Source organism: Mobula birostris, chromosome 19 (genome assembly GCF_030028105.1).
Source record: "Mobula birostris isolate sMobBir1 chromosome 19, sMobBir1.hap1, whole genome shotgun sequence".
Lineage (NCBI taxonomy): Eukaryota > Metazoa > Chordata > Chondrichthyes > Myliobatiformes > Myliobatidae > Mobula > Mobula birostris.
Window position 1 is genome coordinate 62,259,989 of NC_092388.1, and position 22,995 is coordinate 62,282,983.

Sequence of the window (22,995 nt, forward strand, 5' to 3'; positions counted from 1 at the left end):
TGACCATGTTTGGAAGACTGCTTTAAACAAACACATTTTACGAGTGTATAGTCACATTTTTAATGTAGTAATGCTTCTGGGGTTGTTGTGTCTCTGCTGATTGTGTCTCCCCACGTAAACATCACAAGCTGACACATTTGAGGGAAATGCAGGGTACCACTCTGCTGTATTCCACGCTGGCAAGGCATTTTTCAGCATTATGCACTTAATTGGCTGTACAGTGTTATAAAAATGATAATTAACCGTTGTACTGCAGATGAAATAAATAGCATCATGTATATATTTTTGTATAGGTATTTAATGGTGTGTGTCAAACACATTTTTCTACAAGGGTGATGATTACTCATTATGACTCCATCATGGCTTGTTCAAAAAAAGTCAACCAATTAAAAAATCAAAATTTGGTGTCACTTCTACCATTTAAGTTGGGAACAATTTCTGGTCCTCTTTTGTTGAGGTTATTTATAAATTACAGTACCACATCTTCAAACAGATGTGAGAAAGCCTTCAAGCTCCTTGCTCCATTCCTGGGGCCTTGCAATCTTTCCCCGTGTTCAAGAATGTGCTTTGAAGGTTGTTTCAGATCATAACAATTCAATTTCTCTTCCCCCATTCAAAACCCCTTGTGTTTCCTAGTTACTTAAAGCAGATTCAGTTCACAAATTCTGTAATAAGTCCAGTTCTCTAATAAATCTCTTTACTTTCTCTGAACATAAAGGAACAACTCTAGTTTCTCCAATCTCCCACATCTTCCTAAATCTCGCCAATGCCTTGGCATCATAAGCTGCCCAGGACTGTATAAAATATAGCAGGAGACACCAAACCAGAGTTTTATAAAGATTCTGTAGAACTTCTTGTTTGTTCTATTTATAACCAAAGATTCCATACTCATATTGTAATATCCTTGTCGTAACTGAACAAAGTCACAGGAGAGACATTGAAGCTAGTCAATATAAAAGTGTTTATTCAGCATTCTGGACACTCGTGGAAGAAGAGGCATGCCCAACCCAATATTACATGACATTTTATATACTAAAGATCAAAGGTAATATGCAGGACAAACCTACAGTTACAATGTATCTAAAATGCTTCCTTTGAATTACATAGTTTTCAAACACCTCCTTCTTCGCACCCACTCTCCAGACACCCAAAATGAAAGTCAATCCCCACTGATTTTAGGTCACATTCATTCATATGCACCACCTGAAGTCTAAGTGGAGTGTATCTTTGTTTGCCACTGACCCCAGCTTGCAGCTCCAGGAAACCCATTGTTCTGAGCTGCATTTTAAATTCAAATCTGCAATCCACATTCAAATCTGAAGAATCGCTGCTGTTGAAATTAGTATTTGCTACATATCCTAACTCCAGAATATGTCCTAACATCCTGACACCATCCAAAATTTCTATATATAAACCTCTTTGGTTTTAATTGAAGATAAGACTGTACCATTCACATAGAAACACAGAAAACCTACAGCATAATACAAGCCCTTCGGCCCACAAAGCTGTGCTGAACATGTCCTTACCTTAGAAATTAGGTAGGATTACCCATAGCTCTCTATTTTTCTGAGCTCCATGTACCTATCTAGGAGCCTCTTAAAAAGACCCTATTGTATCTATATAATACTGCCTTTTAATATCTTGACCTTATGCAGGAGTAAAATTCAGGATTTTAGATTGTCATAGAATACAAAATATTCACTAGTACAGTGTTGGCTAGTCAGGAGCAGTTCAATGTCCAGTAGTGAAAGGGTGATGATGAGTCATTTCAGTTGGGCATTGACCAGATTTTGTGAGGACCTGTGGCATCCTTTATCGAGGTAGGACCTAAAATACATCATGCTTTTGTCTGTGTGATATCAAAACAATAGGCTGCCTTGAAGCTCAGTGCAGAAATGATTTTAGCCGAATTGTGGTAACTAGGATTTATACTGATGCACTGTTGAAAAGAAATGACTGGTGAAAGTGAGAGAATAGCAAGTGATCACAGGCTAATAGCCAATTATAATGATTAAACTGAAATGTGGGCAGTGAAATGATTTCTGTCGGCCTAGTGCTGAGGGTTCAGTTTTGGTTTGGGGATAGTGCAGAAAAGATTCATAAGGATAGTGCTAGGACCCAAGGGACTGAGTTACAGAAAGGTTCACTGGAATGTAGGAGATTATGGCATGATCTTATGGAGGTGTATCATATCATTAGTGGTCTAGACACACTGAATGCACAGCTTTTCCCCAGCATTGGGGTAATCAAAAAATAAAGGACAATTTTGAAGTGAGAGCAGAGAGATTTAATAGGAACTTGAGGAGCAACATTTTCACTCAAAAGTTGGGAAACAAGGAGGTGGTACTAGGCAACATGGGCAAATGGAAATTAGATTAGATGGGCATCTTGGTTAATGTCACAAATCAGATGGGCCAACGGGCCAGCTTCCATTCTGTATGACTATAACTAGGTGCCATGTAGGTGCAATTATCCTCAAGTTGCATGAAGGATTGGTTTCTCAGAGAAACCAGCAAGGAATGTTGATCTAAGGCTTTGGAGAGAGAGTGTTACACAAGATCCAGTTTGAGGAGGTCTATCCATAGGAGGAATATTGCCATGGACACAGCTAATAGCAGCATTGTTGGTAAGGACAGAATTTATTGCCCATTATTAACTACCACCGCGGTAAGGAGACAGATCAAGTCCATTGTGGGCTGGCTCTGATGGGCATGAGGTGGACAGCAGGTTCCTTTCCCTGAAGGGAGTGATGAACCAGATCATTCTTGATTTAAATCACAAGTACAACTAGCTTTAAAAAAATCCAGATTTACTTGAATTTCTTTGATGCAATGGGTACTATCATACCGAATGAAGGACATAACGGGCTAAATCACCAAGAATCTGGTCACTGGTCTGGTGAAGACACATAAACAGCTGCTTCAGGAAGCCAGTCATGTGCTCACTGATATTTGAAGCGGCTGATTTATTCCCACTACACAAGTGGTCCCAGGCTGCTTCACCCCAGTCCAGGAGGCTTGACCATGAGTTTCAAGAGGGCCACTAAGTAGGTGACCCAAACTTAGAAGAAACACTACACCCTCCTAACTGAAAGGGGCATTTGACACAACAGCACTTCATTTCTCCAGCTGGGCCATCCAAAACCCAAGTCCACAAGGAACAGAAAATCTGAGCTGGGAAGTAATTGCATACTTTTATTTTCCTTCAAACAAGGAAACATTTAATAATGATGTGCAAAGTAAGTGAACAGAATAGGTTGACTGGGGAAAGTCAATAACTAGAAGTAGGGGCAATGAAGGAAACCCAAGTTAGAACATTAATCACTCCATGTCTAACAGTCACTATCTAAAAGAATGTTTATGTACAATCATCACATTTGTAAAGGTATTGGAAGAAAAATCCCAGAGGTACCCAGAGTTCATAGTGGTCAGAAACAGGCCCATCAGCCCACTGAGTTTCTACTAAAGGCAGATTTATACTTGTACCTCAAATGGACACCATAACCTACACGCCTTGTGAGCATTTATACTTGTGCATTGGCGTGTCTGCGTCACTCTCCAATTCGGGCACATCGCACATGCGCACACACCTGCCCGTGCAAGGCGTCATGGTCATGGTAGTCTTTCTCGGGGGTAAACAAGTTTAAAGCAAGCATCTTTTTTCATAAAAGCAAAATGTGTCCTCCATAATTTCGGAGGTCTATAAAGCTTTATGGAAAGCATTGCAGCCAGAGTTCCTTCCTTGCCCTTTAGTCATGCAATGGGAAGCTAGTGCAGCATAGGAGGAAATGCGATGTTTAGCACTTAGACAGCAGGTCTTTCAGCTGTGCTGCCACAGTGGCAGCTAGATGCAACATCAATGGTTTCTTCAGAGAATGGTGGAGCTTGTACTAACCCCTGGTTGTAATATCAGAATGAGACAAACAGTATTTCTTCTAGGTGCAGCTGATTTGATTTATATCTCCTCCCACCTTCCCTTGCTGGCTAACTAGTACACCCACACTACAGCGATCCAAGGTACACACAAAAGTTGCATACTGAGTTATAAACTGATGTACATATTAGTGAGATTTTTCTGTAACACCAGCCAAAGTAGCTGCTCCTGGCTGGTACAGCAGAGAAGAACAAACCAGAGACATGGGATATATGGATAGGGGGGGGGGGGGGGGGGGGGGCGGGGAGGAGAGGGGAGAGAGAAGAGAGAAGAGAGAAGAGAAAGGCAAAGAAGTGGAAATAAGGAACAAATGGAAATGTGATCAGAAAGAAAAGGTAGAGAGCAAGGGAGTGACTGACATGGAAGTGAAGTAGATCAACAAAAAGGAATATGAGGGAGGCAGCCAATAAACAGATTATGCAAATCAGGGTAGTAAGTGTGAAGTCTTAGAGAAATTACTTCCTTCAAAGTTGTTAACATCAAAATTACTTTATACTTGTGGGTTACACTCAGCACACCCTCAGCTGAGTTGGTAGTTAATGGAAACAGCACATTACATTATGTTTCAATGTATACATAACAAATAAACTTGAATCCTGAAGTTTAATGATTATGAGGCCATTGACTAAGTGAACCAAAGATATTCTCTCTTCCCCCACCCCCAAAAGGAGTTGTTTTTTTTTTTTTTTTTTTTTTTTTTTTTTTTTTTTTTTTTTTTTAAGGATATGGAATCCACTCCCTATAATCCTGAAGGCAAAGTAACTGTGGCACTTGAAAGGGAACCAGTTAAGTACAAATGTTTGTAGTTGAAAGGAGTAGTACTAGCTGGTTTGCTCTCACAGCAAAGAGCATCCTTCCATTATTTACTCAAGTTACATGGCATCTCAAATTCACTGTTGAAAGAAATACAATGAGAATACAAGACTTAATGGATAAATAGCAGTTGAAGTGCTTACAGCAGCAAGGTGATTATTTTAAGTTTAGTTGAAAATCATTAGCATTAAAAACCTCTTGTCACTGGTTGCAAGTACTTGTGTTCCATGCACTGGAATCCTCAGGTATAGACTGCTAATGAGCAACTTATCAAGAGTTTAATCAACAAGAACATTATTTAACTTAGCAAGAATGGGAAGATGCAAGTTACATGGAAAAACATTCCCAAGAACAGTAGAGGAGGGAAAATAAAAACAATGTTGTAAACATGGCTTATATTGTGGGAGGAAGCAAATAGACTTGAAGCTTGAAGTCTTTTAGCTTATGCAGCATAAACTCAGAGCAAAGACTGGTCATATTTCACAACTTTGCTTTGCTCAATCGATTACATTTAGCCTACCAGCTACTCTGATTGCCCAAGGCAGATCTAAGGAAGAGGAATAAAAAGTTGGCTTTTCATGCCAAGACCCCTCATCAGGATCGTTTGATCATTTCTGATGTATCACAGCCCACAACAACACCTGCATTTCCCTCCATAAATGCTATCTGACTTGCTGAGTTACTCCAGAACTGTGTTATTATTTCAATATTTCCAGCATCTGAAGATTCTCTTACATTAAAGACAGAAAATGACTTTATTCAGCAAGCTGGTTCTAGATAAAGAGCACTATATATGAACCCAATTCACAGACAAGATTGAACTTCGCAATACAAAAATGTCTTCTGAAATATACAGCATATCTAATGCTATGAGAGGTTGTAACTCAACTAATCTTAAACTAGTATACTAGTATACAGCCCCCACTTTAAATATATAGATATATGCAAGAATTATGTTACAGAAGAGCATTTTTTTTTTTATAAAATAAATCATACTACACTGGGAATCTCTGATGTGATGGAATCCAGGGGCTGCCAGTGACAATTCATTAATGATTCATACAGTTCTTCACTTTGTTCCATGAATTGCTTGTTAACTTCATCAATATCCAACTTTGGATCTGGATCTTTTTAAAAAAAAAACCTAGTTATTTACCATTTTAAAAATTCATGCTTCCTTATACAATTAAATACCATTAAATTCAGTAAACAAGAAGCTCTCTTCTGCATGCATCAAATCCAGGGATATTAATGAAAACAGCTTGGTAGTGCTGCTCTCACACACCTCCAGACATGTGGGCTTGATCCAATGTCCAGCATAGGGTGGTGTTTACACACTCCCTCTGCAAGTTCTTCTAGATGTTCTGGTTAATGTGAATACTCACCTGGGAATCCATGGATCAAATAGCACCTTTTTTTTTTATATATATAAAAAAAGCCATGATAAAAAAAGTTATAGAAGCTGATTATCCAATATTTTTGCTTTAGAACTTCAACTTCAACAGTTAGTAGTACATAAACTGGTAATTATCACAACTTGCTATCCAATCAGCTTCTGATGAAAATACTTGCATGTTACTGCAAGATTGATTCCATTCTCAAGTTATTATCCACTTTCTCTCAACACCCCCTCATAAACCAGTTAGTTGAGTACTTCATCAATTAAAACTCCCCATCAATTAATTGCATCAGTCCAGAATTATAATTTTTTTTTTTTAGTTCACTCTACTTTAAAATTCCCAACATAAAAAGTTAAAGTAGAATATCAAATGTTACACTGACTAGTTTTGGGAAAGGAGTGCCACTTATTGGCAAGAAATATTTAAAACCATTATAAATCCCATCTATATTTACCTATTAATCTGCAAGGATATTTAAAATATACTGAACTATTTATTTGAGAGCTTAATGTCCAGGGCTACACATTATATCGGAGGGATACGAAGGTAGGCAGAGGGGCTGGTATGGCTCTAACTGGTAAAGAATGGCATCAAATCAGTAGAAAGATGTGACATAAGATCAGAAGATGTTGAATCCTTGTGGGTTAAGTTAAGAAACTGCAAGGGTAAAAGTACAGGCCTCCCAACAGTGGCTGGGAGGTGGACCACAGATTCCAAAAGGAAATAGAAAAGGCATGTCAAAAGGGCAATGTTATGTTAGTAATGGGAGATTTTAACATGCAGGTTGATTGGGAAAATAAGGTTGCTAATGGGTCTCAAGAGAGTCAGTTTGTTGAATGCCTAAGAGATAGCTTTTTAAATAGCAGTTTGTTGCTGAGCCTACTAGGGGATCAGCTATACTGGATTGGGTGTTATGTAATGAACCGGAGGTGATGAGGGAGCTGTTTTTTTTTTTTTTGTTTGTTTAAAAACCTTATAGTCACAATATGACTGAGTTCAACTTGAAATTTGATAGGGAGATGTAGCAGTATTTCAGTGGAGTAAGGGAAATTACAGTGGTATATGAGAGAGGAGTTGGCCAAAGTAAATTGGAAGGAGCTGTTGGCAGGGATGTCAGTAGAGCAGCAATAGTGTGTGTTTCTAGGAAAAATGGAGGAAGGTGCAGGACATGTATTCCAAAAATAAAGAAACACTCAAATGGTTTAAAAAAAAGTACAATGACAGCTGACAAGGGAAGTCAAAGCTATTGTAAAAGCAAAAGGGCATACAACAAAGCAAAAATTAGAGGGAAGATAGAGGATTGGAAACTTTTTAAAAACATACAGAAAGCAACCAAAAAAATTAGAAAGGAAAAGATGAAATATAAAAGCAAGCTAGCAAATAATATCAAAGTGGATAGTAAAAGCTTTTCCCCCCCCCACATATGTTAAAAATAAAAGAAATGAGAGTGAATATAGGACCAACAGAAGATAAGGCACAATAACAGGGGACAAGGAGATGGCTGATGAACTAAATGAGTATTTTGCATCAGTCTTCACTGTGGAAGGCACTAGCAGTATGCTTGATATTGTAGTGTATGAAGGAAGAGAAGTGGGTGCAGTTACTATTACGAGAGAGAAGCAGCTCAAAAAGCTGAGAGACCTAAAGGTACACAAGTCACCCAGACCAGTGGAACTAAGCCCCAGGGTTCTGAAAGAGGTAGTGTTAGAGATTGTGGTGGCATTAGAAATGATCTTTCAAAAATCACTGGACTCTGACATAGTGCCAGAGGACTGGAAAATTACAAATGTCACTCCACTCTAAGAAAGGAGGAAGGCAGCAGAAAGGGAATTATAGACCAGTTAGCCTGATCTCAGTGGTTGGGAAGATGTTAGAGTCAATTGTTCAGGATGAGATAAAGTACTTGGTGACACAGGACAAGATAGTACAAAGTCAGGATGGTTTCTTTCAGGAAAAATCCTGCCCGATGAACCTGTTGGAATTCTTTGAGGAGATTACAAGTAGGATAGATAAAGGGGTTGCAGTGGATGTTGTATATTTGGACTTTCAGAAGGCCTTTGACAAGATGCTACACATGAGGCTGCTTACCAAGTTAAGAGCCCATGGTATTACAGGAAAGTTACTAACATGGTTAGAGCATTGACTGGTCGGTAGGAGACAGCGAGTGGAAATAAAAGGATCCTTTTCTGGTTGGTTGACTAGTGGTGTTCCTTTGGGGCCGGTGTTGGGACACTTTTTATGCTGTATATAAATGTATATAAGAAGCTGATGAAATAGATTGCTTTGTTACCCAGTTTTCAGATGCTACAAGGATTGGTGAAGGGACAAGTAGTGTTGAGGAAACAGGTAGGATGCAGAAGGCAAACAGGAATTCTGCAAATGCTGGAAATTCAAGCAACACACATCAAAGTTGCTGGTGAACGCAGCAGGCCAGGCAGCATCTCTAGGAAGAGGTGCAGTCGACGTTTCAGGCCAAGACCCTTCGTCAGGACTAACTGAAGGAAGAGTGAGTAAGGGATTTGAAAGATGGAGGGGGAGGGGGAGATCCAAAATGATAGGAGAAGACAAGAGGGGGAGGGATAGAGCCAAGAGCTGGACAGGTGATTGGCAAAAGGGGATACGAGAGGATCATGGGACAGGAGGTCCGGGAAGAAAGACGGGGGGGGGGGGGCACCCAGAGGATGGGCAAGAGGTATATTCAGAGGGACAGAGGGAGAAAAAGGAGAGTGAGAGAAAGAATGTGTGTATAAAGATAAATAACAGATGGGGTACGAGGATGCAGAAGGACTTACATTAGGAGAATGGGCAAGAAAGTGGCAAATAAAATACAATGTTGGAAAACGCATGTTCATGCACTTTGATAGTAGAAATAAGTACACAAACTATTTTCTAAACAGGGAGAAAAATCCAAGATGCAAAGGGACTTGGGAGTCCTTGTGCAGAATACCCTGAGGCCTAACTTGGAGGTTGAGTTGGTGGTGAAGGCGGCTAATGCCATGTTAGCATTCATTTCAAGAGGACTAGAATATAAAAGCAGGGATGTAATGCTGAGGCTTTATAAGGCACTGGTGAGGCCTCATCTTGAGTAGTGTGAACAGTTTTGGGCCCCTCATCTTAAAAAAGATAGGCTGGCACTAGAGAGGGTCCAGAGGAGGTTCACACGGATTATTCCAGAAATAAAAGGGTTATCATACAAGGAACATGTGATGGCTCTGGGTCTGTACTTGCTGGAATTCAGAAGGATTGTGGGGGGGGGGGGGGGAGAGAGAGAAGAGAGAAGAATCTCATTGAAGCCTTTCAAATGTTGAGAGAGTCTAGGACAAGAGGGCACAGCCTCAGGATAGGAGGGGGTGCCCTTTCACAAACAGATGCAGAGAAATTTCTTTAGCTTAGGGTGGTGATTTTGTGGAATTTGTTGCCACATGCAGCTGTGGAGAGCAGGTCATTGGGTGTATTTAAGGCAGAGATTGATAGGTTCTTGATTAGACATAGCAAAGGTTATGGGGAGAAGGCTAGGAACTGGGGCCAAGGAGGAGGAGGAGGAGGAGGAGGAGGAAAATGAAAGGATCAGCTATGATTGAATGGCAGAGCAGACCTGATGGGCCAGATGGCCTAATTCTGCTCCCATGTCTTATGCTCTTACTTGGAGCAATAGTCGAGTAATACAGAAGTCTATATTTACATCTCCATACCATTTATTCTAGACTGGCTAATTAAAAACATTGTTTTTATTCCCAACATTTTAGTTTTTCCAAGTCATTAGAGTTTCAAAACTGTTGTAAGAACAGATTGTATAATTAATGAATTCAATCCTAGATCCAAAAAGATGTTCTCACCTTCCACACATTCCTCTTCATTTTCTTCACTCAGTGTAGTATTTTGCTGAAACTGGAATTAAAAAAAAAACACTTTCCCATAAAAGTAACAGCAAACAATATTTTAACATTGAAGGCTCAAAAATTTAGAATGCTTTACCTCAGACAGCTGTGACATTTCTGTCATGAGTGAAGAAGTTATTCCTGATGTTTCAGTGGCACCATACTGTGGGTACCCATAGCCATAGCTAGCATAGGGATCATAACCCCACTGGGAGTAATACTGTTGGTACTGTTGATAGTACTGTGTGTAGTTGTAGCTTGCAGTTGGCTGATATTCAGATTTTGTTTTTGCACTGAAATTATAAACAGTTTTCAAATGAAACATTCATATTCCTTGACTAATGTAGTAAGTAAAAGATAGGACAATTGCTTTCAAATTAAAGCATCTGAGATTAAAGTATGAAATCTCAATTACTAGGCTTAAATGAAACTAGCACCCTAATCATGTAAATCAAAGCTAAAGCAGTAATCCTCCCCCCCCCAAAAAAAACAACACATTCTAGCCATCAGAAACCAGGTATAAATGCATTGAAACTACCTATCACTATTGCATTTACAGCATACCTTAGCCAGTACCACCACATATTTTGAGGACTACCAACACTCTCTGCTTCATTACTATAAGCAGCCATTCTTACTTTTCAGTCTAGGATAAAACAAGGCCTGGAAAGCTCATTAAATAGCTAAAAAAAAACAACTGACCTGGTGTAATCCCTTTTAATGGATATTGAACAACTAATTAACAATTAACAGCTGCAGCTATGAATTATTTGTAAAGAAGACTATTAATCTAAATTGGGAAACAGGTGAAACATGTTAAAATAGCCAGGCTTCTTTAAAGGGTTGCATGTATAAAATCCTAAAATTAGTCAGTAGAGAGGCAAAATAAATTGTTCATGTTTTTATTTCCTGTCATGAGTACAATTAATGATATCAAATGCATGAGTGTTATATTGCTACAGCAAATATAATAAGCTTTCACAGTAGTTTTCATCCAATATAAAGGTCATCAAACACAACTAATCTCATTTGCATTAAAGCCAAAATTTGCAATCCACCACAGATCAAATAGAACTATCACTACACAGCTACAGTCAATTGTCTGAAGAAGGGAGAAGAAGAAGGGAAAGAATAATGAGCCAACACCCAGGTGTGTTAAGCAGGAGGGAAGGAACAGATGATATAATTGATGATCCATTTACATTAGCAGAAATGGTGAGAACAATAAAGAGATCAAGACCAACCTTCCCAGGGAAAGATCTGATATGCTCTGTGATGCTAAAAAATCTAGGAGAAGGGGCACTCTTGAAGTTGCTGCATTTTTATAACAGAGTGTGGGAGGAGGGAAGATTACCAAGTGCATAGAAAGAAGCAGTAGTAATTCCAATAAGGAAGCCTGGCAAGGATCTGTCAAAACCCACTAGCTACAGACCAATTGCATTAACATCAAGTATATGTAAGATAATAGAAAGGATGATAACAGAAAGGTTATCATATGAGCTTGAGAAAAGGGGAATGCTGGCAAGTTATCAGAGTGGTTTTAGAAAGGGAAGGAATTCCATGGATTCAGTGATTATGTTAGAGACTGAAATAAGGAAGGCCCAGGCAAATAAAGAGTCAGTAGTGGCAGTGTTCTTTGACATTGAAAAAGCCTATGATATGATGTGGAAGGAAGGATTATTAATTAAACTGCACAAGATGGAGGTTGGTGGGAGAGTTTTTAATTGGATGAAAGATTTTTTGTTTGGTAGAAAAATTCAAGTTCAGATTGGATCAGAATTATCAAAACAGTACATAGTGGAAAATGGCACACCTCAAGGTAGTGTGATTAGCCCGTTACTTTTCAACATTATGATCAATGATGTCTTCACAAAGGTACCAGTGGATATAGGTAGGTCACTGTTTGCGGATGATGGGGCCTTGTGGAAAAGAGGCAGGAACATGGACCATGTAATCAGGAAACTACAAGAAGCAATTGATGAAGTGGTGGAGTGGGGTTATGATTGGGGATGTAGATTTTCAGTAGATAAAACTCAAACTGTATTTTTTACCAGGAAAAGAGTTGAGGTAGGGAAGAAGTTAAGGATGTATGAGGTTGAATTAGAAAGGGTTGCATCATTTAAATTTCTGAGTGTTATATTTGATTCACAATTAACATGGGCAGACCATATCAGGAAAGTTGAGAAGAATGTAAAAAAGTAATAAATGTGATGAGATGTTTGACTGGTAGGGAATGAGGAGCAAGTTGTTCAGCTTTGAAGAGAATGTATGTGGCTTTAGTAAGATCTGTATTGAATTATGGAAATATAGTATATGGATCAGCAGCTAGGTCTCTTATAAGGAAACTGGATGTGATTCAGGCTCAGGCCTTGAGAGTGTGCAGTGAGGCTTTTAAAACGTCACCAGTGTCAGCACTACAGGTAGAAATGGGAATAATCCCTTTGGAACTAAGAAGGATGCAACTGATGGCAAACTACTGGGCTAACTTGCAGGGGCACAATGATTCTCACCCTACTAAAGGAGTGTTGCAGGAGTGCTGGGAAAATGGGAGGTTTCAGAAGGATATCTTTAGTCGGGCAGGGAATGATATCGCGAAAGAATGTGGAGTGTTTGATCTGAGGATAAGTCCTTCAGTAGTTTATCCGGTTGTAGCTCCATGGAAGCTTGTATGGCCTGACATTGACTATCATTTGTTAGAGGTAAAAAGGAAAGAAAGATATAAAACAGATTTGGTAAATGCATTTAACTGTCATGTGATGGAAAAGTATAGTGATTATACTCACATTTATACGGATAGTGCGAAGGAATCTGAAACAGGAGTGACAGGGTTTGGAGTGGTAATACCAGCAAAAGAAATTGGAATCAGCAGAAGAACATCTAATAAGTTAGGGGTATTTACAGTGGAGATGCTGGCAGTGTTGGTTGTGTTGCAATGGGTGCAGAAAGCCAGACAAGCCAAAGCATTGATATGTTCAGATTCATCCTCAGTTCTAGCAAGTTTAAGGTCTTTTCACACAAACAGTCGGCAAGATGTACTTTATGAAGTCCTTCAGTTAGTTACAAGAATTGCAAATCAGGGAGGTCAGGTAAAATTTCTATGGGTTCCATAACATGTAGGGGTGAAGGGGAATGAGAGGGTGGATGAGTTGGCAAAGAGGGCGTTAAAGAAAGAAAATGTGGAAATGCATATTAGTATCAGTAAAGCAGAGGTTAAGTGTGTAATCTGGGAAAAAGTCAACCGAATGTGGCAAGAAAGATGGGACAGGGAGGGGAAAGGGAGGCATTTATATCAAATACAAAAGAGTGTTGCAGTTACTAGGGTAGATAATGGAAACAGAAGAGAGGAAATTGTGTGGACTAGGTTAAGGCTGGGGCATTGTGCATTAAACAAAACATTGAAAATGATAGGGAAACACCAGACAGGATTGTGTGAGGAATGACAGGAAGAGGAGTCAGTAGAACATGTAGTTCTGAGTTGCAGGAAGTATGGGATACAGAAAGAGATGATGAGAAATAAATTAAGGGAGTTGGGGATGCAGGAATTCACACTAAAAGGGTTGCTGGGCATGGGTGAGAGAGCACGTCTGGGTATTTTTAGCGTTTTTAAGGGGTACAGGGGTTTTTTTATAGAATATGATGAATAAACAGGAATAGGATACTAGGATGGTCAAAGATGGGAGGGTGAAGTGTAGGTTTGTATATATGTGTGTGTGTGTGTGTGTGTGCGCGCGCGCTTGGGTGAAGGGATTTAGAATGTATGTCTAGTGCACATTCTGGAGCAGAGGGTGGCGGTAATGCACCATTAAGCTGGATGCCAACCGCCGCAAAACAAGATACAGACAGACAGCTACAGTCGAATTTGATCCTAACTTCCAGTGCCATCGACATGGATTTGCACATTATCTGTGTGTTTCCCCTGGATGCTCCAGTCTCCTCTTGCATCATAAGATTACGTGAGTTGGCAAGCTGCTCTGCTTTACACTTAGTATTGTTGGGTGGTAAGAATTGTGGCCATGAGAGAGATTTACTAACAATGGAAATAAGATGGGCATTGGGACTGAAGGGATTTCTCTGAGAACTAGCATAGTCTTGAAGGATCAAGTAGACTTCTAAATTGTAAAGAAATATGGGAAAGGTTTCAACAGAATAAAGATTATTTGCAAGTTACTGTAGCTTGATTTGTAAGTGCAGATTAAGGGAGATGCCTGCATATACTTGACTGGTAACTCAATTATATTTTCCAATTTATAAATTAAAATAAACATGAATGATCTCAACAATAGTGACCTGACAACCTCTAAATATACATGGATGCACCCAGCACAGCCATGGACACCAAGTCTGGCACAGCATGAAGGCCATTGGAAACATTGTATGCATGCAAACTACCTCCAGTGTGATTAGGGTTGAATATTACATTTTTGATGGAGGTGGGTATTATTCTGTAGTACGTATTCATGCAATAAACATAAACTAGAACTTGGTTTAATTTTAGTTGAATGAATCCGTGTTGTTTTACCAATACCATTGAAGGATATTTAAAAACAATCACTTTTGTCTGTCTGGATTTTCAAATAATACTTGACCTATCATTTTCATTTACTCACCTTCACTTTACATCCCTTGATGCAACTATTATTTCTATGGTGTGACTCTGGTTTAAAAAAATAACTAAGATCAAATCCTTAGCAAGAAATGACACAGGTTCAGGAGATATAGAATCTTGTATGTAGACCGTAAGGGTAAAAAGACCCTGATAGGAGTTGTATACAGGCCTCTCAATAGTAGCCAAGATGTGAGGTACAAATTACAAAAGGAGACAGAAAAGGTATGTGGGAAAAAAAAAGGCAATGTCACACTGATAATGGGTGAATTTCAATATGCAGGTAGACTGAGAAAATCATGTTGGTTCCGGATCCCAAGAGCAGCTTGTGGTCGAGCTCACTAAGAAAAATGCAATTCTGGATTTGGTGTTGTGCAATGAACCAGATTTAATTTAGGAGCTTAAGATAAGGAACCCTTAGGAAGCAGTGATCGTAACATGATAGAATTCACCTTGCAATTTGAGAGGAAGAGCTAAAATCAGATGTATCAGTATTAAGGTTGAGTAAAGGTAACTACAGAGGTGTGAGAGAGGAGCTAGTCAAAGTTGACTGGAAGGGGACCTTGGTAGGAATGACAGAACAGGAAAGTTAGGAATTCCTGGGAGTAATTTGGAAGACACAAGATCATTTCATCTCAAAGAAGATGAAGCAACCAAGCTGAACAAGGGAAATCAAAAGCAGTAAAAAGGCAAAAAAGATCAATATTGCAAAAATTACAGAGATGTTAGAGAATTGGGAAGCTTTTAAAAACCATCAGAAGGCAACTAATAAAGCAATAAAGGGAGAAAAGATGACTTACAGTGGACTGAAAAAATTGAGCATGTAGATATTAAGAAAGGATGTGCAGGAGCTTTTGGAAAACATTAAATTGGATAAGTCACTGGGACCGGATGGAATGTGCCCCAGGCTACTGTGGGAGGCGAGAGAGGAGATTGCTGAGCCTCTGGCGATGATCTTTGCATCATCAATTGGGACAGGAGAGATTCCAGAGGATTGAAGGATTGCGGATGTTGTTCCCTTATTCAAGAAAGGGAGTATAGATAGCCCAGGAAATTATAGACCAGTGAGTCTTACTTCAGTGGTTGGTAAGTTGATGGAGAAGATCCTGAGAGGCAGGATTTATGAACACTTGGAGAGGCATAATATGATTAGGAATAGTCAGCATAGCTTTGTGAAAGGCAGGTTATGCCTTACGAGCCTGATTGAATTTCTTAAGGATGTGACTAAACACAATGATGGCAGAGCAGTAGATGTAGTGTATATGGATTTCAGCAAGGCATTTGATAAGGTACCCCATGCAAGGCTTATTGAGAAAGTAAGGAGGCATGGGATCCAAGGGGAAATTGCTTTGTGGATCCAGAAGGCAAAGAGTGGTAATAGACATGTCATATTCTGCATGGAGGTCGGTCACCTGTGGTGTGCCTCAGGGATCTGTTCTGGGACCCCTACTTTTTGTGATTTTTATAAATGACCTGGATGAAGAAGTGGACGGATGAGTTAGTGAGTTTGCTGATGACACAAAAGTTGGAGTTGTTGTGGATAGTGTGGAGGGCTGTCAGAGGTTACAGCGGGACATCCATATGATGCAAAACTGGGCTGAGAAGTGGCAGATGGAGTTCAACGCAGATAAGTGTGAGGTGGTTCATTTTGGTAGGTCAAATATGATGAGTATTAACGGTAAGATTCTTGGGGTCTGAGTCTATAGGACACTCAAGGCTGCTGCGCAGGTTGACTCTGTGGTTAAGAAAGCATATGGTGCATTGGCCTTCATTAACCGTGGGATTGAGTTTAGGAGCCAAGAGGTAATGTTGCAGCTATATAGGACCCTGGTCAGACCCCACTTGGAGTACTGTACTCAGTTCTGGTTGCTTCACTATAGGAACGATATGGAAACCATAGAAAGGATGCAGAGGAGATTTACAAGGATGTTGCCTGGATTGGGGAGCATGCCTTATGAGAATAGGTTGAGTGAACTCCGCCTCTTTTCCCTGGAGTGATGGTGGATGAGGGGTGACATGATAGGTGTACAGTATAAGATGATGAGAGGCATTGATTGTGTGGGTAGTCAAAAGCTTTTTCCCAGGGCTGAAATGGCTAGCACGAGAGGGCACAGTTTTAAGGTGCCTGGAAGTAGGTACAGATGAGAAATCAGGGGTAAGTTTTTTACGCAGAGAATGGTGAGTGCATGGAATGGGCTGCCGGCGACAATGGTGGAGGTGGATATGAGAGGGTCTTTTAAGAGACTCTTGGACATGCATATGGAGCTCAGAAAAATAGAGGGCTATGGGTAACCCCATGTTTGGCACAGCTTTGTGGGCCGAATGGCCTGTATTGTGCCGTAGGTTTTTCATGTTTCTATGAAATATGAAGGTAAGCTAACCAATAATATAAAAGAGGATACTTAAAAGACTTTTCAGATATATAAAACATAAATGAAAGGCAAGATCCTGATGGGAGTCATACACAGGCCACTGGAAAATGACACCACAGAAGTAGTAATGGGAACAAAAGGATGGCAGGTGAACTGAAAAATGATTTTGTGTCAGCGTACACTGTTGAAGACACCACTAACGTGCCAGAAATTGAGATAACCAAGGTGCAGAAGTCAGTGTAGGAGAAGGTGCTTGGGAAGTTGAAGGGTATGAGGGTGGATAAATCACCTGGATTGGATGGACTACACCCAGGGTTCTGAAAGGGTAATTGAAGAGACTGTGGAGGCATTAGTGATGGTCTTTAAAGGATTACTAGATTTTGTAAGGTTCCATAGGACTGGAAAAATCACAAATGTCACTGTATTCTTTAAGAAAAGAGACCTTTTCATTTTAAAAGGATGAGGTTTCAGGGTACTTGGAAGCCAATGAGAAAACAGTCCAAGGTCAGTATGGCTTCCTTAAGGGGAGATCTTGGATGACAGATCTGCTCAAATTCTTTGAGGAAGTAACAAACAGTCTAGATAAAGGGGAGTCAGTGGATGTTGTTTATCAGACCTTTGCCAAGATGCTGAACATAAGGATGTTAAACCACAGTCAGTGACTTGTGTTCCCCAGAAGTTAGAATTGTGTCTACTACTTTTCATGTTAATGATCTGAGATGACAATTGATAGCTTTGTGGCCAAATCTGTAGATGATTCAAAGATGGATGGAGGGGCAAGTAGTGTTGAGGAAGAAGGGAGTTTGCAGAAGGACTTGGTCAGTTTCAGAGAATGGGCAAAGAAATGGCAGTTGCAGGGAGTGTATGGTCATGCACTTTTGTAGAAGGAATAAAGGCATCAACTATTTTCCAAATGGAGAAGGAATTTAGAAATCAGAGGTGCAAAGGGACTTGGGAGCCTTTGTGCAGGCTTCCCTAAAGGTAAACTTGCAGGTAAGGAAGGCAAATGCAATGTTAAGATGTGCTGGTGTCGGGGAGGGTCCAGAGGAGGTTTGCAAGAATGATTCTGGAGACAAAAGTGTTCACATATGAGTAGTGTTTGATGGCTCTGAATTTGCTGGAGTTTAGAAGGATAAGAGGGAATTTCATTGAAATTCACAGACTATTGAAAGGCCCATATGGAGTGGAAGTGGAAAATATTTTCCAGCAGTGGGAGAGTCTAAAACCAGAAAGCACAACCTCAGAATGAAAGAACATCCCCTTAGAACAGAGATGAGTAATTTCTTTAGCCTCAGGGTGGAGAGTGATTGCCACAGATGGCTGTGAAGGACGAGTCGTTGGGTGTATTTAAAGCAGAGGCTAATAGCTTCTTGATTAGTAAGAGTGTCAAAAGTTATAGGGAGAAGGCAGGATATTGGGTGTGAGACAGAAAAATAAATCAAATATGATTGAATGGCCAAGCAACACACACAAAAGTTGCTGGTGAACGCAGCAGGCCAGGCAGCATCTCTAGGAAGAGGCACAGTCGACATTTCGGGCTAAGACCCCGAAACGTTGACTGTACCTCTTCCTAGAGCTGCTGCCTGGCCTGCTGCGTTCATCAGCAACTTTTGTGTGCGTTGCTTGAAATTCCAGCATTTGCAGATTTCCTCGTGTTTGCATGATTGAATGGCCAGTCAGTCTCCATTTGCCAAATGGCCTAATTATGCTCCTATATCTTACAGACTTGGTCTAAAGCCATCCAAGCTTCAGAGAACCATCGAAGTGCTCAATCAACTCATCTTTATATCCACCAAGCTGAGTGGTATTAGCATCCTCTCTATCAAGCTGTCTTATGCATTCTCCATATGGGGCAGTTATTGGTTTGATCAGCACCATAGTGTACATAAATTTCACAATGATGAGGTAAGTCAGAATTGTTGCTTTATAGGATTGAACCTAGAGTCAAGTGTGCTACCAATTGATGAACTGTTACGTAGAAATCTATGAATAAATACTCAGAGATCCAATCTTGTCATTCAGTATCTCATGATGTTAGTCATTCATAGAGCGATGTTGTATCAACCCTGCATTAACACTGTTTCAGATATGCTTGCAACTAAAGGGCGTGTTGTTGACTGGTTTATAAAATTACCTTTAGCAGCAGGAAACTGTAAATTGTAATTCAACTATCACCACATTCCACATTCTTCTAGCTTCTCTGAACTATAGTCAGTTTCAAGGATGACATAAATGAAGTTTCTGATTGGATTGGGAGATAGTTTCAACCAATCTTTCAGTCAATTCAAGCTTGGAGTTCAAGATTACCTTGATCACCAGTGATGCAATGGCATTGCTAATAAATTGAGTGCACTTATTAACCAGAATTTGCTTAGTTTCCTCTTCAAACCTGTTAAGGTAGTTTTGTTCTTTTATTCCCTTGCTGGTTATTGATACTCACCTTTTTGGCACTGCTATACTTATTCGGATGGGTTTTCCTCCTAAACCTTTGCTGTTTTGACATTCTTCTAAAGCCTTTTTCTGTTCTGCTTCATCAGAAAACCTGACAAATCCAAAACCTCTGGCAAAATAAAAATAAAACAGTTTATATTATAGTTTACAAATGTGTGAACTGGCTTGAATCAACAGGTTTAAATAGTTTGAACCACATAATATTAGAGTCATTACTTTACATCTGAGGTACCATCAGTCCAAGTATTTGGTGTCCTTGTTAATCCTAGCTGGGACAGAAAGAATGTTCTTATTCAATGTGTGGTTTGATTTTCAATAGCCATTGTGGGCTGCTTTATAGAAAATGATAAAATGATCATTTAATAATCATTGTTAATATAGATTTTCAGTCCTTATTAAAGACATTTCACTAATAATAATTTACTGCAAGTACATACATGCTTTAAAACACTATCACACAGTAGTTACACTACCTTGAGTTTCCAGATGTGTCTGTAACCACTTTCCCACCTCTACAAGATGGATATTTCTTAACAAAGTAATCATACAGATGAAAATCATCAACTTCTGGAGAGAGGTCGCCCACAAATATGGAATATTCTTGGCTGTTGGGTAAGATATGCAGTAGTAAAACAGCAGCTGAAATTAAGGACTACAAAACCCCCACAAAACTTTGTATACTAATATCCAGCTTGTCAAAATAGTATGCTTCTTCGAAAGCTAAAACTCCTAAAAGTCCTGAAAAGTTAACACTAAATCTGTAGTTTGTATTACGGTGCAGAGTATGTTTGTAGCTTGTACAGTATGTGTATTGTTTTTCATCATTTGTGAAATGTGGCCACCATTAGTAAGATTCAGCATTTATTACTGAACCTGAATTGCTCTTGAAAAAGTAGTGAATTGTCTCTCAGGATTGTATTGTTTGTCTGGTCAAGGTATTCCCACAATACGATTAAATGGGCAGTTCCAGGATTTTGACCGTCAAAGCTGAAGAACAATACATTTTAAAAGCTAGCATTGTGGTGGTCTCGTGCATCTGTTACACTCATCCTTCTCAGTGCTATAGGTTGGGGTGGTAGTGGTGGGGGCGTGGCAGGCATAGTTAACAATGCTGTAGGAGCAGCCTTGGCACATTGTTACTGTGTATCATATACAGTAATGTGCTATAACTATAATCCATCCGAGTTGGAAGTGGATAGGGTACCTGTCAAGTAGACTGCTTTACACAAGATAACATTGAATTGTACTCGTCCAGTTATTATTCTCTATTCACCCCCCCCCCCCGCCGTGCTTTACTAACGTTAGAAGGGTGTTGTGGAAATAGTCACACATCACAAAATAGTCAGCATCTGATCTGTTCCTGTGCCTGCAGTATTTATAGTTCTAATCCTGTTAAGTATTTGGTCAGAAGTGAGCCTTAGAATACTGCTTTTGAAGGTTTTGTGAAAGAAAAACATGTTAAGTGTTAAGGACCTCATTGTTAGAAATGGTCATTGCCTGGATTTCTATTGATATAAATGATACTTTCCACTTTTCAGACTGAGCTTGGTATGTACAGTTGGCACATACTGCTTCATAATGTATCAGTCACTCGAAGGCTTCCAGGCATTCTCATGTGTTAGCGAAATCTATAACAATAAGTTGCTGAGAATGGAAATAATTGTACAATGATTGATGAAGCAGCTTATGATTATAGTGCCAAAGGACACTACCCTGGGGAACATTTGCAGCTATGTCTGTGGGCTAGCATAACTGGTGTCCAATAATCACATCAAATTTTCTTTATTCTAAGTTGACACCAACCAGTAGAAGATCTTGCCTGGTGTCCCCCGACTTTAATTTTACTAGGGTAAAATTGATAGGCCAAAGATGATTGGCCTTCAGTCTGGCACAGGATTTTCAGGCAAATAGTCAACAATTAAGTATGATCAATTAACTGAACTCCATTATTAGAGCACAGACTACTTCTAGCTGTGAGCTACTAATTGCATTAAGATTTTTGTATTTGCACATGCAGATATCATGAAGTTGCTGTTAATTATGGTCAGTAAAAATGCTGAGAGGTTTGTTATGATTATTCTGCAATATTCTGGATTTTTTTATTAAATGGTTAGTAAAAGGCACGGGCTTGAAACGAGATGTATAGCTCAGCATAGATGAGGACATCAAATTCCTTATCCTAATCGACTTTAGAGAATTAAATGTTCTTGCTAAAGTAGCAATCCGATAATTTCAAGTAATTTTATTGATATTAATGTTTATTTCAAATTCATTGAATTTGAACCTATGTCTCCAGGCTGTCTTTAGTTTCCATGGAGCACAGGCAGCTGAAGGGAACCTGACAGAAATTGATATTATGAGGAATATGCTGTACATTGCAGCAAACATTTTCCTCACAGCTGAGGGAAACTAAATCTTGTGTGCATAGATTCAAGATATGGATTTTAAGATTTAGAGGGGATCTGAAGAGGCACTTTTCCCAGTTGCAAGTATTTGGGATATGGGACACACTAGCCGAGTGGGTGGCAGAGGCAGAGACAAATAACAGTTAAGAAGTACCAATATGAACACTTAAGTTGTCAAGGCACAGCATTTTTGAATGGTTTGCTAGTTTTGGGATTAGCGTAGAAAGGTACTCTTGTTTGCATGGACTTGATGGGTCTATCACTTAACAATCTCTGGTTTACCCTTACCCCTCCTCTTTCCTCCCCCACCCCCAACCAACTCGGCTCCACCTGGCTTATTTTCTTTTTTTATTCTTGTGTTTCTATCTATCACCCCCTGTCTCAGCATTCTCTTCTTGCCCTGCCCCTATCTTATCTGGTTCCACCTATCATTTACCAGCCTCGGTCCCAGAACTCCCTCTCACTTCTATACACTGCCAGCCTCCTTCTCTACCCTCAAACCTGGTGCAGGGTCTTATCCAAATGTCATCATCCCTTTGCCTCTCCAGATGCTGCTTGAATCACTGAGTTCTTCCAGCTGCTTATCTTTTTGAATCACTGGTTGTGATGTATTTAGATTTTCAGGCTTTATTTTAAAGTTTTAACATCGGAGGCTGGTCAACAAGGTTAGAGCAGGTAGAATTGTAGGTATTTTAATGGCTTTAATGGTATATTTCTAGGTTTGCTGACGACACAAAACTAAGTAAAATTGTAAGTAGACAGGTGGATGTACAGAAGTTCAGAGGGACATGGCAGATGGAATAAAACGTGAGATCATCTACTTCAGTACATAAGACAAACTGTATTTTCTAAATATTCAAAGGGACCCAGATGCTGATCACTGAGATCTAAAAAGGTGTACAAGTGATCAGGACAAGTCATTATTGGAAGATTCAAGTAACACAGTGAAAATATCTTGCTGCAATTATGAGATTCCAGCAAAATTGCATGAAGCATTGTGTAGAATTGATCTCTTCTATTAAAAGAGGTACAGTGGTGCTAGAAAGTTTGTGAGCCCTGAAGAATTCTCTCTATTTCTGCATAAATATGATCTAAAATGAGATCATATCTTCATGCGTCCTAAAACTAGACAAAGAGAAC

At 39.6% G+C, this 22,995-nt stretch overlaps 1 protein-coding gene across 2 annotated transcripts in view; it reads right to left on the minus strand.

Moving 5' to 3' along the window:
- Positions 1 to 942: 942 nt before the first annotated feature.
- Positions 943 to 22,995, minus strand: part of LOC140212651 (tRNA selenocysteine 1-associated protein 1-like) — a 49,373-nt gene continuing 27,320 nt past the window's right edge. The window contains exons 5-9 of one of the 2 annotated variants that reach the window (XM_072283731.1): positions 19,924 to 20,055; positions 19,440 to 19,559; positions 10,122 to 10,317; positions 9,983 to 10,034; positions 943 to 5,873 (exon numbers count right to left, since the gene is read on the minus strand). In XM_072283731.1, the coding sequence (XP_072139832.1) occupies positions 5,737 to 5,873; positions 9,983 to 10,034; positions 10,122 to 10,317; positions 19,440 to 19,559; positions 19,924 to 20,055 (637 nt within the window). In that variant the 3' untranslated portion in view covers positions 943 to 5,736. The remainder of the gene's footprint in view (positions 5,874 to 9,982; positions 10,035 to 10,121; positions 10,318 to 19,439; positions 19,560 to 19,923; positions 20,056 to 22,995) is intronic. The other variant, XM_072283730.1, reaches the window with a different exon arrangement.